Below are 18,245 nucleotides of genomic sequence, written 5' to 3' on the forward strand. Positions count from 1 at the left end.
AAAACATTTTGGAGGTCACAAAATACAATCTCCTCCCCAGAGCTATAATGCTAACACAGAATTTTGCTAGATATCCTGCAGTGACATGAAGCTCACTTTTTGTTGTTTAATATAGCCTTTTCTACTATTAAATGGCTTTGACTATTAGAAAGTTCTTTTTTACATCAATTTGAAAAACAGTTTCCCTTTAAGTTATATATTCATTTTAACCTCTAGACTACGAGTTAGCAAACATTTTTTTATAAAGGGTAAGATGGTAAATATTTTCGGTTTTGTTGGTCACATATAATCTGTCACATATACTACTGTTGTTTGTTTTTACAATCCTTTACAAAATGCAAAAATCATTCTTAGCTGATGAACAGTACAAAATCAAGCCTTGGCCTGTAAGCTATAGTTTGCTGACTCCTGCTCTACACCATTACAACACAAATCCCATAGTACTGTTATTTTCCGTTTACTGATTGCCTTCCCAGAAGAGGAGGTAGCTTTCATCTATATATCCCTAACATCAAACACACAGGAGGCACTTAGATATCTGCTACATGAATGAATAAGTTGCTTCCTCTTTAGTATAACAGCCCTTCAAATATTTGACCATAGCAAAGTCTTCTCTTTTGTCTATCAAAAGATAGTCATCTCTTCCCACAAAGGTACTCTAACTTTGTCAACATCTTTCTTAAAATGTGGACCTAAAATTGACTTTAATGATCCACATCATAGAACACATTGGCACTAATATCTTGATTTGGATAGCATTAGTTTATGTTTGCAAAGAACTTGCTGAATTAAGTCCTATTCATCCTTCTATACAAAACTATGAAACCAGAGAGATCCAAGATGGCTGATCACTAGCAGCTCAGGATTGTAGCTCCCAGAGAAAGCACACAGAATGAGAGGACGCCACACTTTCAGACAAATTTTTGTTACCCACAGACTGGAAGATTCCCAGCGGAGGAGCCCCACGGGTCGCCAGGGCGACTCTTGTGACCGGTGTGCTGGTTTTGCCGGCGCTCCGGCACGGCAGTTCTTGGTGCAGAGTAAACGGGACTGGGTCCCCTTCTGGTCGACGTTTGGAGCTCTGGGAAGGCAGAGTCGCCCATTTACCTGATTGAAGAAGGGACTCAAGAGGGAAGCCAGAACAGAGATTCCCAGGCAGAAAAGCACCACGAATCTTAATGCCACTGTTTTGGCCGGCGCAGTGGGTTGCTCAGATTTTGGCGCCGGGAATCAACAAGTTGGACGTCCACTCAGTGACCTAATTTGAAAGTAGGCAATTACAAAGACGACAGGTGGATGAACTCACAATGATGGGAAGAAACCAGCGTAAAAAGGCTGAGAAAACCCAAAATCAGAATCCCTCTCCTTCTACAGGGGATCACAGTTCTTCATCAACAAGAGAACAAGGCCTGATGGAGAACGAGTGCATTCCATTAACAGATCTAGGCTTCAGAAAGTGGATAATAAGGAACTTTAATGAGCTAAAAGAACATGTTCTAGCCCAATGTAAAGAAACTAAGAATTTTGAACAAAGGTTTGACAAAATGCTAACAAGAATAGACAACTTAGAGAGGAATATAAGTGAATTAATGGAACTGAAGAACACAATACGAGAACTTCGCGAAGTATGCACAAGTTTTAACAGTCGAATTGATCAAGCAGAAGAAAGGATATCAGAGGTCGAAGACCAACTTAATGAAATGAAACGAGAAGACAAGATTAGAGAAGAAAGAGTAAAAAGGAATGAGCAAAGTCTCCAAAAAATATGGGACTATGTGAAAAGACCTAATTTACAATTGACAGGTATACCTGAATGTCATGAAGAGAATGAATCCAAGTTGGAAAATATTCCTCAGGATATTATTCAGGAAAACTTTCCTAATCTAGTAAGGCAGGACAATACTCAACTCCAGCTAATTCAGAGAACACCACAAAGATATTCCTCAAGTAGAGCAACTCCAAGACACAAAATCGCTAGATTCACTAGGGGTGAAATAAAGGAGAAAATTCTAAGGGCAGCTAGAGAGAAAGGTCACGTTACCCATAAAGGGAAGCCTATCAGACTCACAGCAGACCTCTCACCAGAAACCCTACAAACTAAAAGAGAATGGGGGTCAATATTCAATATCCTCAAAGAAAAGAATTTTCAACCCAGAATCTCATATCCCGCCAAACTAAGCTTCATAAGTGAAGGAAAAATTAAATTTTTTGCGAACAAGCAAGCACTCAAGAGATTTCATCACCACCAGGCCTGCTTTACAAGAGCTTCTGAAAGAAGCACTACAAACAGAAAGGAACAACCAGTATCAGTCATCCCAAAAATTTACCAAAACGTAAAGAGTATCTCTATAATGAAGAATCTACATCAGCTAATGGGCAAAATAGCCAGCTAGCATTAAATGACAATATTGAACTCACAAATAGTAATATTAATTCTAAATTTAAATGGATTAAATGCCCCAATCAAAGACACAGACAGGCAAATTGAATAAAAAGTCAAAACCCATCGGTACGCTGTATCCAGATCTGTTTCACAAGCAACAACATATAAAGACTCAAAACAAAGGGATGGAAGAAGATTCACCAATTAAATGGAGAGAAAAAAAAAAAAAAAACACGGAGTTGGAACTTTCTTCTCTCACAAAATAGACTTTAATAGTAACAAAGACTAAAAGAAACAAAGGACATTACATAATGGTAAAAAGATCAATGCAACAGCAGGAGTTAATGATTATAAATATATAAGCACCCAATACAAGAGCACTCAGATACATAAGACAAGTTCTTAATGACTTATAAAGAGACCTGAACTCCTGCACAATAATTGTGGGAGATTTTGACACCACATTGTTAATATTCGACGGATCAACAACAGAGAAAATTAATAGGGACATCTATGATTTGAACTTAGACCTGGAATAAGTAAACTTAGTGAATATTTATAGAATTCTCCATCCCAGGTCCACAGAACATACATTTTTCTCAGTATCATATTACACCTATTTTGAAAGTGACTACATAATTGGAAGTAAATCACTCTTCAGCATTTGCACAGCATTTCACAGACTTAAATGAAATATTGGTTGGCTGTTTGTTATTCTCTTCCCTTATTCCTTCCTGTCTCCGTTGTTAAGCACAATTACTGGCATAAAGGAGGTGTTTAATACCTATTTTTCGTTGCATTCCAGCCCGAGCAATAGAGCAAGAATCCTGTTCTCTCTCCCCCTTTTTTCTTTCTCTCATAAAAAAAAAAAAATTATAAAACCATCTTCATGATTGAATCCCTTAATGATTATAAAAGTACTAAAAGTTTATCTTTTATAAAGAGCTAATAGGGCCAGGCGTAGTGGCTCACGCCCGTAATCCCAGCACTTTGGGAGGCCGAGGCAGGTGGATCACGAGGTCAAGAGATCGAGACCATCCTGGTCAACATGGTGAAACCCCGTCTCTACTAAAAATACAAAAAATTAGCTGGGCATGGTAGCATGTGCCTGTAATCCCAGCTACACAGGAGGCTGAGGCAGGAGAATTGCCTGAAACCAGGAGGCGGAGGTTGCGGTGAGCCAAGATCGCGCCATTGCACTCCAGCCTGGGTAACAAGAGCGAAACTCTGTCTCAAAAAAAAAAAAAGAGCTAATAAATCAGTTCTATAATAAACAGAGGAAAGCAGCAAGATCTACCCCAGATAAGCCACTCAACCTCTTTACCTCAATTTTTGGTTTGAAAGCTGAGGACAATAGCACATGCCTTAATTAATTCTAAAAATCAAAAAAGGTAAATATAATAAACATTTGTTTTTTGTTTTTTGGAGGAATCATGGAGTCTCCATTGCTGAGAGAACCAAAGCATAATATATTATTCACCCCAAAAACTGCAAATTCAAGACTGAGGAGGCACACACAGTAGAAAGTTATCACCTTTCTGCCTTCTGTGAGCAATGGGATATGATAAAATGAGAGGCAACTGTAAACTTAATTAGATTAGTGAACCAGTTTAAAAAAATAAAATAAAATAAGCTCATCCCTTTGAGTAGGGCTCTACAGAGCTCCTTAACTCAAAAAGGTAAAGTTACAAGACTTGCAGTCCCCGCAAAACTTACAAATGTGAAGTGAGGTATTCCTACTAGTAAAATAAAGAGGCATTACCTGGCAATGGAGAACAGAAGAGATCTCTGTTGAGTTCCTTTACTTGATTTTCTGATTGGGTCAATATACCCTCCTCCAGAGAGGGGAAGTCTGTCACTTCGGTATCTTCCGTTCTCACATTAAACCTGGTCTCGGATGTAACCAAGGTTTGGGAAGAGTCCACTTCTTGAGAAAGATAATACCAACATTCTGATTCCTAAAACAATTTTAAAGGAGAACATGCTAAGTCATTAACTGAGTTACCATACATACTAATATTTAGATTAAAATGCTCACTCGTGTATCATACAGCTTCCTACTTAATGACATTCTCATCAGCGTTTAGAAAATGTAAAGCTGTTCTGTTTCTCACAATATTAACTACATTTTAGACCTCTTCCCATTACTACACCTCTTTAATGCAAAAAAAAACTTTTCATACTAAGTTTTATTGTTGCTGCTGCCAGTATATATAAAACAATTACCCTTGTGAAATAGAAATCCATGAAAATTCAGAAAGGTAGAAGTTAAGGACTGACAAAAGTAGAGCTTGTATATTATGGCACATGTGTTTCAGGGATAAGCTTCTGTACAGGCTTCAAATGTAGCTCTCTTTTAATATTCACTGTATCATAAGAAGTGGCTTGGGAAACCTTTCAAAGATTCATTTTACTACAAAAAGGAACAGACTTTCTGGGTCTCAAAGGATTTATACTCAACGATACTCCAGTCAGCAGAAGGTCATGTTGAACAATCTGCAGACAGAATTGTTTCAAGTCTGCAGCTGCCTGGGAAACTTTTACACAGTTGAGCTCAGTCTTCAGACAGAGTTGTTGAACCACTTTCTTCATAGCGGCCACGCTGGAGGACCCAGATATGGTGCACGCAAAGGCTGGGCCGATTTGTGGGTCCTACTACACGTCTCTTAAAATGCTGAAGAATCACTAGCATTTCTACTATATTGTTAGTTCTCATCATTAAATCAATAAATTTGGTTCTACATGATAATATAATTTGATAATAAAACTGAAAAAACTATTACAAACCTAAACCTGAAGTATTCTCTATATGAGACCACTTATAGGCTTGCGCCTATAATCCCAGCACTTTGGGAGGCCAGTGCGGGTGGATCACAAGGTCAGGAGTTCAAGACCAGCCTGACTAACATAGTGAAACCGTCTATGTACTAAAAATACAAAAATTAGCCAAGCGTTGTGGCATGTACCTGTAATCCCAGCTGCTCAGGAGGCTGAGGCAGGAGAATCGCTTGAAACCGGGAGGTGGAGGTTGCAGAGAGTCAAGATCAGATCCTGCCACTGCACTCCAGCCTGGGAGACAGAGCGAGACTTTGTCTCAAAAAAAAAAAAATTCACTGTAACAGGGAGCAGAATACTGAATGAAGCAGTAGCTGGAAGGGAAGAGAGGATGAGACATTTGTAGTGAAGTAGCTGGTGATGACAAGGTCTAGACTGTGATCATGGGATGAGTAACTACATACAGGTAGGAGCAGACTGGAAGGAGACATGGAAGTAAAGATCGCTGGAGGTTAGATGAAATGTCTGAGAACTTCAGGCATTGAAAGGGTAACATATGTTGACGTTAAAGAAACTAAAAAAGAGAAGAAGACAATGTAGCAAGAGCTAGTTTTCCATGAATAAAGAAAGGTAACTCAGATGACAGTAACAAAGATGAACAATGATACAATAAAAAGGAATAAAGAAGGAAGTGAACTAGAAAGTGGCATAATGTTCCAGCTACTCTGAAGAACCCAGGCATAAAGGATGAAATGAAGTACTTTAGGATCCATCATGGTTCATATTTTATAAAACAGGAACAAAAGGAAGACATCAATTTTTGGACTTTGCTCTACCAAAAACATGCCCTCAGAAAATATTATTCAGAAATACGTCCCTGTATTAGTTTCCTAGAGCTGCTATAACAAAGTGACACAAACTAGGTGGCTTAAAACAACAGACATTTATTCTCTCGCAGTTCTGGAGGCCAGAAGTCTGAAATCAAAGTGTTGGCAGAGTCGTGCTCCCTCTGAAGCCTCTAGGGAAGGATCCTTCTTTGCTACTTCTACCTTCTGTAAGCTAACTCCAGTTTCCGCCTCCATTCCCTGGATGTGGCAGCATAACTCCAGTTTCTGCCTCCATCTTCACATGGCCATCCTCTCCTCGTATGTTTTTCTCCTCACATGGTGCTTTCCTCTTTCACAAGGACACCAGGCATATTGGATTAAGAGCACATCCTACTCCAGTGAGATCTTAAATAATTACATCTGCAATCACCTTATTTCCAAATAAGGTCACATTCTGAGGTACTGGGGATTAGGACTTCAACATATAATTTGGGAGGGCACAATTCAACCCAAAACAATCCTCTTCCATTTAATGGCCACAGACAGGTACTGTGCTGTTTATGGTCAGGGAATGTCTTAACTCCTTTCTCTCAATGATAGTGTATCTCCCTCCCTCCATATCTTGCATCTAACAGGTAATCACTGCAGTTTAAAGAAAACTGAAGGTATTAGAAGAAATCTGATACTCAAGTTATTAATCAACCTTAAATATTTAACCATTATTAGTATGACTACATTTTTCCTCCAATAACTCTATATGAGCTTTTTTCTTATCTGCTCGTGATTATTCCAGTTCTTCAAAGTTTATAACTATGTTCTAGAACAGTGGTTCTCAAAGGGTGGTTCAAAGATCCCTGAGGGTCACTGACATTCTTTCAGGGACTGAATGACAGCCTCCTTTCCCTAACTCCTTTTTCATCTATGTGAGGCCAGATTGTCTTCATATACTTCAACCAAAACAATATATCCCAACGAATGAAATACAGAGCAGATTGCGAATCCAGCTATGATAGGTAATTTTATGTATCAAATTGACTGGGTCATGGAGTGTCCAGATATGTGGTTAAACATTACTTTGGATATGTCTGTGAGCTGTGTGGTTTTGTTGTTGTTGTTGTTTATTTGAGATAAGAGTCTCATTCTATCGTCAAGCTGGAGTACAATGGCACAATCTCGGCTCACTGCAACCTCTGCCTCCCAGGTTCAAGCGATTCTCCTGCCTCAGCCTCCCGAGTAGCTGGGATTACAGGTGCGTGCCACCACACCTGGTAATTTTTTTTTTGTATTTTTAGTAAAGATGGGGTTTCACCCTATTAGCCAGGATGGTCTCGATTTCTTAACCTCACGATCCATCCACCTCGGCCTCCCAATGTTCTTTTAGTTTGTTTTGTTTTGTTTTGTTTTGTTTTTTTGAGACAGAGTATCACTCCATCACCCAGGCTGGAGTGCAGTGGCACAATCTTGGCTCATGGCAACCTCCGCCTCCTGGGTTCAAGTAGTTCTCTTGCCTCAGCCTCCCAAGTAGCTGAGATTACAGGTGTGCACCACCACGCCCAGCTAATTTTTGTATTTTTAGTAGAGATAAGGTTTTGCCATGTTGGCCAGGCTGGTGTTGAACTCCTGACCTCAGGTAATCCACCCGCCTCAGCCTCCCAAAGTGCTGGGACTACAGGTGTTAGCCACTGTTCCCAGCCTGTGAGGTGCGTTTCAATGAGATTAATATTTGAATCTGGAAACTAAGTAAACCAGGTTACTCTCTCCAATGTGGGTGGGTCTAATCCAGTCCCTAGAAGGCCTAAATGGAACAAAAGGCTGAGCAAGACAGAATGTGCTCTCTCTGCCTGATCGTCTTCCAGCTGAAGGATCTTCTACCTTCAGACTCAGATCAAAACTTACACCGCTGGCTCTCCTGGTTCTCAAGCCTTTGGACTTGAATTGGAACTATACCATCAGCTCTCCTGGGGCTCCAGCTTGCAGATCTTCAGACTTCTCAGCCTCCATGATTACGTAAGCCAATTCCTTACCATAAATATCAATACAGATATATATACACATAGACAGACAGATGTACACAGATAGCTGTATCTATCTCCATCCTATTGTTTCTGTTTCTCTGGAGAACCCTGAATGATGCACCAACTGACTTCTATTTAGCCAGAATTTAAACAATGCTATTCTTCCAACTAATTTTTTTGTTTTGGAAAATAGTCATTTTTTACTTTAAAATATATTATTTATGGTAATATGTAACAGGTTCTTTCAAAATAAATTTTAAAATAAATATTATTAAATGTTTTAATTTCTTGGATCCTAAATATCTATATAGATAATCCACATAAATAAAAACTCTTAAGAATACTTTTGAAGAATACAGAGTCCTAAGGCCAGGTGCAGTGGCTCACACCTGTAATCTCAATAGTTGAGGAGGTCGAGGTAAGAGGATCGTTTCAGGCCAGGAATTCGAGACCAGCCCAGTCTCGAGAAACCTCATCTCTATAAAATGTTTTAAAAATAAAAATAAGAGTCCTGAGACCTCCCTTCAAAAAAAGTGAACTGTTCCTCTACATAAAGTTTACAACAATCTATTAGAAAAATAGAATATTTGGCCAGAAGTGGTGGTTCACTCCTATAATCCTAGCACTTTGGAAGGCCAAGGCAAAGGATCACTTGAGGCCAAAGCTCAAGACCAGCCTGGGCAACAAAGCAAGACCCCAACTATAAAAAATTTTTAAAAAATAATTAGGTGGGTGTGATGGTGTTTGTCTGTAGTCCCAGCTACTCAGGAGGCTGAGGCAGGAGGATCACTTGAACCCAGAAGTTGGAAGGTGCAGTGAGCTATGATTATGCCACTATACTCCATGCTGGGTGACAGAGTGAGACCCTGTCTTTTTATTAAAAAAAAAAAAGAAAAATGAAAACAATATTAATTTATTTCTTTCCATTCTTCAGAGCTAAATCAGAATTTCTTGTGCTGCTTATCAAAAAAAAAAAAAAAAAAAAAAGTTTGCCAGTTGCAGAAGACATACCTGATCATCCCCAGAACCCTGTTGAGCTGCTGTTTCCACATTAGTATCAGAAATTTGTGTTCTACCATTGCTTTGATATAATAACTGCTGCCACACATGACAGGTCAATGGAACAATCTGAAAACCAAAAGCAGACTTAAATAGAGTAATAACACAATCACTATGATTATATACCAAAAATAAACTAATATTTAGACCACATTCCTCAATTTATAAAGCCCTTTCACATATATGACATTTTGATTTCACAACCATTATATAAGCTATTATCCTTATTTAAAAATAAGAAAACAGGGACTTAAGGTTACTCAGTTAAGATCCAACATACTTATGCATAAACCACAGCAGTTCCTTAATCTCCTTCACCCACAGAGGTAAAAGAAGCAAACAGAAACAAGCAAGTTGTCTACCTGTAAATCTTATTGGTTGAGACAGTTAAGAATCAACCCCAATAACAGGGATTGAAATCAACTCATAGCATGGGTCATTTTGCGAAGTAAGGGGTTAGAGTAGGGCTCTCCTACTGATGAAAGAAGGCAATAAAAGCTGTGACCATAGCCCAAGGCTGAAGGAACACAAATGGACAGACTACAGGCAATAAAACAAAAATGACCTGGTCAAGCCACCCACTGGTTCAGGGATTGGTTCTTGAGATTTTTTCCAATATCCCTGAAGAGTAAGAACCCAGAGATTCCAATATAAGATTTCCTTCTGAAGAAGCCATAAGGGACAAAGCAGAAACAACCACAAAAAGAGTAGGCAGAGAAGAATGCACACAAAGAGAAAACAAAATAACCCTCTTACCAAAAATTAGATTAAAAACTACACTTCCAAAAGACTTTAAAATAGTATTGCAGATCCTCCAAGAGATAAAGAAAGATATAAGATGCATAGTGGCTCACACCTGTAATCCCCGCACTTTGGGAGGCCGAGGCAGGAGAATCACCTGAGGTCAGGAGTTCGAGACCAGCCTGGCCAATATGGTGAAAACCCGTCTCTACTAAAAATACAGAAATTAGCCGGGCATGGTGGCATGCATCTGTAAAAGGAAAAATTAAAACATTCACAGATAAACAAAAGCTGAGAGAGTTCATTACCACTGACCTGGAAGAAATGCTAACGGCAGTCTTTCAAGTTGGAACTAAAGGATGCTAGATAGTAACTTGAAGCCATAGGAAAATATAAGTTCTCTGGTAAAGGTAAATATACAAACAAATATAAAAAGATAAAAGATATTATTTCAATTTTGGTAACTCCACTTTTAATTCTTTTATAGGATATAAAAGATAAAAGCAAAAAAAATAACTATGAATCTACATGCTATGATTTGAGTATGTATCCCCTCTAAAACTCATGTTAAAACTTAATCCCCAGTGTGGCAGTATTGAGAGGTGGACCCTTTCAGAGGTGACTGGGTCATGAGGGATCTGGCCTCTCATGAATCAATTAAACATGAGGGCAGATCTGAACTGATTAATGGATTGATGGATTAACGGCTTATCATGAGAGCAGACTGGTGGCTTTATAAGAAGAGGAAGAGAGACCTGAGCTAGCATGCTCAACCCCCTCACCATGTGCCTGTACCACCTCAGGATTCTGCAGAGTCCCCACTAGCAAGAAGGTCCTCATCAGGCCCTCACCCTTGATCTTGGATTTCTCAGCCTCCATAATGTTATAAAATAAATTACCCATTTCATGTATTCTGTTATGAGCAAGAGAAAACAAACTAAGAAACTATGTTAATGATTAAACAATATATAAACATGTTACTTGTGACACCAGTAAAATGTTGTCAACAGGGTACTAATACTTTGGCCAGGTGCAGTGGCTCATGCCTGAAATTCCAGCACTTTGGGAGGCCAAGGCACGTAGATCATGTGAAGTCAGGAGTTTGAGACCAGCCTGGCCAACAATGGCAAAACCCCATCTCTGCTAAAAATATAAAAATTAGCCAAGCATGGTGGTGCGTGCCTGTAGTCCCAGTTCCTTGGGAGGCGGAAGCAGGAGAATCACTTGAATCCAGGAAGTGGAGGTTGGGGGGCAAAGCCAAAAGGACTAGAGTTTTTACACCCAACTGAAGTGAAGTTGTTACTAGTTTAAACAGGTTGTTATTCTCCTAAGAAGTTTTATGATATTCCCATGGTAACTACAAAGAAAATAGCTATAGAATACACACAAAAGAAAAAAAGAGAATCAAAATATATCCCCACCAAAAAATCAACTAAACACAAAGAAAAGTAGAAGGGAAGGAAATGAAAAACAAGCTAGGAAAGGACAAAGAAATTATATAAAAAAAAAAACAGAAATAAAACCCATAGGATTAAAAAACAGGACCCAGCTATATGCTGTTTAAAAGACACTTACTTTGGAACTAAGACACACATAGCCTGTAAGTGAGAGGATGAAAAAGATATGCCATGCAAATGGTAACCAAGAGAGACCAGTAGTGGCTACACTAATATCAGACAAAATACATTTTTAAAGAAAACTGATACCATAGACAAAGAAGAACATTATGGGGTCAATGCACAAATAAGATATAGTAATTATATATGCATCAAACACTGGCGCTCCTAAATACTTAAAGCAAACACTGATAAAATTGGAAAGGAGCTCTCCAAAAACAGTGAGAGACTTCAAATAACCAACTTTCCATAACAGAGAGAACAATGAGGCAGATCAGTAAGGAAAGAAAAGACCTGAACAGCACTATAGACCAATTGGACCTAACACATTTATACAGAACACTCCAGCCAATAACAGCATTATTCTCAAGTGCACGTGAAACTTCTCCAGGATACACCACATGTTAAGCCACAAAGTATTAGATATCTTTTCTGATCACAGTAGAATGAAACTAGAAGTCAAATGCAGAAAGAAAACTGGAAAATCAAGAAATTTGTAGAAATTAACAAACTCTTAAAAAGACAACGGGTCAAGGAAGAAGTAACAAAGGTAATAAGAAAATACATTAAGACAAAAATGAAAGCACAATATATCAAAGCTTATGGAATGCAGCAAAAGTAGGGAAATGTAGCAAAAGAAGGAAATCTATAGTCATAAATGCCTATATTAAAAAAAAAATTTCAGGTCAACAACCTAACGTTACACCTTGAAGAACCAGAAAAAGAAACTAAACTCAAAATGCTCAGAAGGAAAAAAATTTTAAAAGGTTAGAGCAGAAATAAAGAAAAGAAAATAGAAAAACAATAGAAAATCAAGAAAATCAATAGTTATTTGAAAAATCAACAAAACTGACAAACCTTTAGCTAGACTAAGAAAAAAAAAGGCCTCAACTAAATTCAGAAATGAAAGAGAGGATGTGACAACCAATGCCATAGAAATAAAAAGGATTATAAGAGAATACTATGAACAACTGTACTCCAACTAATTGGACAGTCTAGAAGGAACAGATAAATTCCTGGAAACACACAGCCTATCAAGACTGAGTAACATGAAAAAATAAGAAAATCTCAACAGACCAGTAACAAGGAAATTGAATCAATAATCCAAAACCTTTCAACAAAGAAAGGCCCATGGCCAAGTGCAGTGGCTCACACCTGTAATCCCAGCACTTTGGGAGGACAAGGCAGGAGAACTGCATGAGCTCAAGAGTTCAAGACCAGCCTAGGCAATATGGTGAGATCCCATTCTACTAAAAAATACAAAGAAAACAGCCAGACATGGTGGTGCTCGCCTGTGGTCCCAGCTATTTGGGAGGCTGAGGTGGGAGGACTGCTTGAGCCCAGAGGGCAGAGGTTGCAGCGAGCTGAGACTGCACCACAGCACTCCAGCCTGGGTGACAAAGTGAGACCTTTAAAAAAAGAAAAGCCCAGGACAAGAAAGCTTCACTGGAGAATTCTACCAAACATTTAAAGAATTAACACCAATCCTCCTGAAACAATCCCAAAAAATTGCACAAGAGGGAATACTTTCAAATTATTCTACGAGGCCAGCATTATCCTGATACCAAAGTCAGAAAAAGACACTAGAAGACTATAAATTAATATCCCTGATAAGTACTGATGTAAAAATCATTAAAAAAAATTAACAGTAAGAATTCAGCAGTACATTAAAAGGATTACACATCATAACCAAGTGGAATTCTTGGAATACAAGGATGGTTCAACATACAAAAATCGATCAATGTAATACACCACGTTAACAGAAGGAAGGACAAAAACCACATGATCATCTCAAATGAAACAGAAATGACACTTTACAAAATTCAACACCATTTCATTATTTAAAAAAAGTCAACAGGCTACAAATAGAAGAAAACTACTTCAACATAATAAAAGCCATATGTCCCACAGCTCATATCATACTCAATGATGAAAGACTGAAAACTTTTTCTCTAAGATCAGAAACAAGGCAAAGATGCTTGCTCTCCCCCTTCTATTCAACATAGTATTAGAAATCCTACTAGAGCAATTAGGTAAGAAAAAGAAATATAAATGGAAAGAAGGAAGTAAAATTATCTCTTTTCACAGATGGCACAATGCAATATACTGAAAACCTCCAAAGACTCCACAAATAGACACTGTTAAAATAAATAGGCCAGGCATAGTAGCTCATGCCTGTAATCCCAGCATTTTGGGAGGCCAAGGCAGGTGGATCACTTGAGGTCAGGAGTTTGAGACCAGCCCGGCCAACAGTGGCAAAACCCGTCTCTGCTAAAAATACAAAAAATTAGTCAGGCATGGTAGGTAGCGTGTGACTATAGTCCTAGCTACTTGGGAGGTTGAGACAGGAGAATCACTTGAACCCAGGAGGCGGACATTGCAGTGAGCCAGGATCAAGCCACTGCACTCCCGCCTGGGTGACATAGTGAGACTATCTCAAAAAGAAAAAAGAATAAATAAATCCAGTAAAGCTGCAGGATACAAAATCAATATATGAAAATCAGTTGCACTTAAGTATACAAATAACTACCTATATGAAAAAGAAATCAAGAAAACCATCCCACTTACGATAGCATCAAAAAACAAAGAAAAAGACTTAGAAACAAATGTAACCAAGAAGGCAAAAGATCTGTCTACTGAAAACTATAAAATTCTTAATGAAATAAATTGAGGACACAATTAAATAGAAAGATATTCCATGTTCGTAGATTATAATAATATTGTTAAAATGTATGTCCTAGCCAAAGCAATACAAAGTCAATGCAATCATTATGAAAATTCCAATGGCATTTTTCACAAAAAATGGAAAAGAAATTCTAAAATTCATATAGAACCACAAAAGACTCTAAAGAGCCAAAGTAATTCTGTAAGACAAAAACAAAGTTGGAGGAAGCACACTTTCTGGTTTCAAATTATATTACAAAGTTATAGTAATCCAAATGGTGTAATACTGGCATAAAAAATAGACATGTAAACCAATGGAACAGAATAGAGAAAGAAAAATAAACCCAAACATATATGATCCACTAATTTTTGACAAGGGCACCAAGAAGACACAATAGGGAATAGAAGGTCTCTTCAAATAATTGTGCTGAGAAAATTAAATTTCCACATGCAAAAGAATGAAATTGGACCTTTATCTTACACCACCAACAAAAATCAACTCAAAGTCGATAAGATAACACAACATGAAGACTTAAAACCATAAAACTCCTAGAAGAAAATCTATGGGAAAAACTCCTTGACATTTGTCTTGGCAATGTTTTTTTGGGATATCACAACAAAAGCTCAGGCTACAAAAGCAAAAATAGGTAAATGGAACTAAATCAAGCTAAAGAGTTTCACAGTTAAGAAAACAATCAACAAAATGAAAAGACAGTCTACTACAGATGAAGAGAAAATACTTGCAAACCATGTAACATCTGATAAGGAGTCAATTTTCACAATATACAAAGAACTCATACAACTCAGTAGAAGAAAAATAACCTGATTTTAAAATGGGAAAAGGACCTGAATAAACATTTCTCTAAAACAGAAAAAAAGAAAAGAAAAATGGTCAACCAGCATATGAAAAGATGCTCAACAGTACTAATCATCAGGGAAATGCAAATTAAAACCATAATGAAATATCATCTCACACTTGTTAAGATGGCTATTATTTAAAAAACAAAAAGGTTCAAGAGATAAGTGTTGGCAAGGGTGTGGAAAAAAGAGAATCCTTGTACACTGTTGGTGGCAACATAAACCAGTGCAGCAACCGTAGAAAACAGTATAAAGTTTTCTAGTAATTAAAAAGAGAACTACTACCGGGTGTGGTGTCTCATGCCTGTAATGCCAGCACTTTGGGAGGCCAAGACGGGCAGATCACTTGAGGTCAGGAGTTCAAGACCAGCCTGGCCAAAATGGTGAAACCCCCATCTCTACTAAAAATACAAAAATTAACCAGGCAGGGTGGCTACTCAGAAGGCTGAGACACAAGAATTGCTTGAACTCAGGAGGCGGAGGTTGCAGTGAGCAGAGAACGCACCACTGCACTCCAGCCTGGGCAACAGAGCAAGACTGTCTTCAAAAACAAAAAAAAGTGCCATCCATGTAAGAAAGAAAAAAAAAAGAACTACCATATGACCTAGCAATTCCATTTGTGGGTAAAAATCTAAAAAAAATGAAACCGAGAGATCCAAGATGGCTGATTAGCAGCAGCTCAGGATTGTAGCTGCCAGTGAAAGTGCAGAGAGTGAGTGGACGCCACACTTCCAGATGAATTTATGTTGCCCACGGACCAGGAGATTCCCAGCGAAGTAGCCCCACAGGTCACCAGCGCGACTCTTTTGGCCAGCGCAGCAGTTGTGCCGGCGCCCCGGTGTGGCGGTTCTCAGTGCGGAGTATATGGGACTGGGTGCCCTTTTAGTTGGCGTTTGGAGCTCTGGGAAGGCAGAGTCGCCCATTCAGCTGATTGAAAAGGGGACTGAAGCGGGAAGCCAGACCAGGAGATTCCCTGGCAGAAAAGCGCCACAAATCTCAACGCTGCTGTTTCAGCCGGTGCAGTGGGTCGCCACAGGGGAAATTACACAGATTCCGGTGCCTTTTCAGTGGGCAACTGGAACACCTGGGAGAGAGTCGACTGTTCAACTAAAAAAAAAAAAAGAAGAGGCTCTGAGACAGGAAGCCAGGTGATTGGGCTCGGCTGGTCCCACCCCCACGGAAAAAAAAGCAATTGGAAGCGCTGAGGATTGAGAGTTTCACAGCAAGCACAGCTGAACCTGGGAAGGTCCAGCTCTGTGGGGGAGGGGCGTCCGCCGAAGGAAAACTAAGTAACAGAAAAAACTTCATCACCAACAAACTGGATGTCCACTCAGAGACCCAATCTGAAAGTCAGCAATTACAAAGACGACAGGTAGATAAATCCACAAACGTGGGAAGAAACCAGCGCAAAAGAGCTGAAAACACCCTAAATCACAATGCCTCTCCTCCTACAGGGGAAGACAGCTCCTCATCAGCAACGGAAGAAGGCCTGATGGAGAATGAGTGTGATGAATTGACAGAATCAGGCTTCAGAAAGTGGATAATAAGAAACTTCTGTGAGCTAAAAGAACATGTTCTAACCCAATGCAAAGAAACTAAGAACCTTGAAAAAAGTTTTGACGAAATGCTAACAAGAATAGACAATTTAGAGAGGAATATAAGTGAATTAATGGAGCTGAAAAACACAATACGAGAACTTCACGAAGCATGCACAAGTTTTAACAGTCGAACTGATCAAGCAGAAGAAAGGATATCAGAGGTCGAAGACCAACTTAATGAAATAAAACGAGAAGACAAGGTTAGAGAAAAAAGGGTAAAAAGGAATGAGCAAAGTCTCCAGGAAATATGGGACTATGTGAAAAGACCTAATCTACATTTGATAGGTGTACCCAAATGTGACGAAGAGAATGAATCCAAGCTGGAAAATATTCTTCAGGATATTATCCAGGAAACCTTTCCCAACCTAGCAAAGCAGGACAATACTCAACTCCAGGTAATACAGAGAACACCACAAAGATATTCCTCAAGAAGAGCAACCCCAAGGCACACAATCGTTAGATTCACCAGGGTTGAAATTAAGGAGAAAATACTAAGAGCAGCCAGAGAGAAAGGTCGGGTTACCCACAAAGGGAAGCCTATCAGACTCACAGCAGATCTCTCAGCAGAAACCCTACAAGCCAAAAGAGACTGGGGGCCAATATTCAACATCCTTAAAGAAAAGAACTTTCAACCCAGAATTTCATATCCAGCCAAACCAAGCTTCATAAGTGAAGGAAAAATAAATTTTTTTGTGCACAAGCAAGTACTCAGAGATTTCATCACCACCAGGCCTGCTTTACAAGAGCTTCTGAAAGAAGCATTACACGTAGAAAGGAACAACCAGTATCAGCCATTCCAAAAACACACCAAAAGGTAAAGAGCATCACCATAATGAAGAATCTACATCAACTAATGGGCAAAACAGCCAGCTAGCATTAAATAACAGTGTTAAACTCACATATATCAATATGACAGGCAAATTGGATAAAAAGCCAAAACGCATTGGTATGCTGCATCCAGACCCATCTCACGTGCAAGGATACACAAAGACTCAAAACAAAGGGATGGAGGAAGATTTACCAACCAAATGGAGAGAGAGAAAAAAAAAGGCAGGAGTTGCAATTCTCGTCTCTGATAAAATAGACTTTAAAGCAACAAAGACCAAAAGAGACAAAGAAGGACATTACAAAATGGTAAAAGGATCAATGCAACAAGAAGAGCTAATGATCCTAAATATATATGTACCCAATACAGGAGCACCCAGATACAAGGCAAGTTCTTAATGACTTACAAAGAGACTCAGACTCCCACACAATAATAGTGGGAGACTTTAACACTACATTGTCAATATTAGACAGATCAACGAGACAGAAAATTAACAAGGATATCCAGGACTTGAACTCAGACCTGGAACAAGTAAATTTAATAAACATTTACAGAACTCTCCACCCCAAATCCACAAAACATACATTTTTCTCAGTATTGCATCACACCTATTCTAAAAGTGACCACATAATTGGAAGAAAATCACTCCTCAGCAACTGCATAGCATTTCACAGGTTTAAATGAAATATAGGTTGGCTGCTTGTTTGTTATTTTCCTCCCTTATTCCTTCCTGTCTCCATTGTTAAGCACATTTATTGGCATAAAAGAGGTTTTTAATACCCATTTTTAGACTGCATTCTAGCCTGGGCAATAGAGCAAGATTCCCGTTCTCTCTCCCTCTTTCTCTTCCTCTTTCTTTCTTTCATTCTTTTTTTTTCTTTCT

General features: G+C 38.8%; 1 protein-coding gene across 3 annotated transcripts in view; it reads right to left on the reverse strand.

Annotated features, from left to right (window-relative positions):
* Positions 1–18,245, reverse strand: part of LOC105706663 (centrosome-associated protein ALMS1-like) — a 103,547-nt gene that overhangs the window by 31,561 nt on the left and 53,741 nt on the right. For all 3 annotated transcript variants that reach the window (XM_064372082.1, XM_064372083.1, XM_064372081.1), the window contains exons 10-11: positions 9,012–9,128; positions 4,146–4,341 (exon numbers count right to left, since the gene is read on the reverse strand). In XM_064372082.1, coding sequence (XP_064228152.1) covers positions 4,146–4,341; positions 9,012–9,128 — 313 coding nt within the window. The remainder of the gene's footprint in view (positions 1–4,145; positions 4,342–9,011; positions 9,129–18,245) is intronic.

Source organism: Aotus nancymaae, unplaced genomic scaffold, assembly GCF_030222135.1.
Source record: "Aotus nancymaae isolate 86718 unplaced genomic scaffold, 86718_ANA_hifiasm-v0.15.2.pri h1tg000338l, whole genome shotgun sequence".
Taxonomy (NCBI): domain Eukaryota; kingdom Metazoa; phylum Chordata; class Mammalia; order Primates; family Aotidae; genus Aotus; species Aotus nancymaae.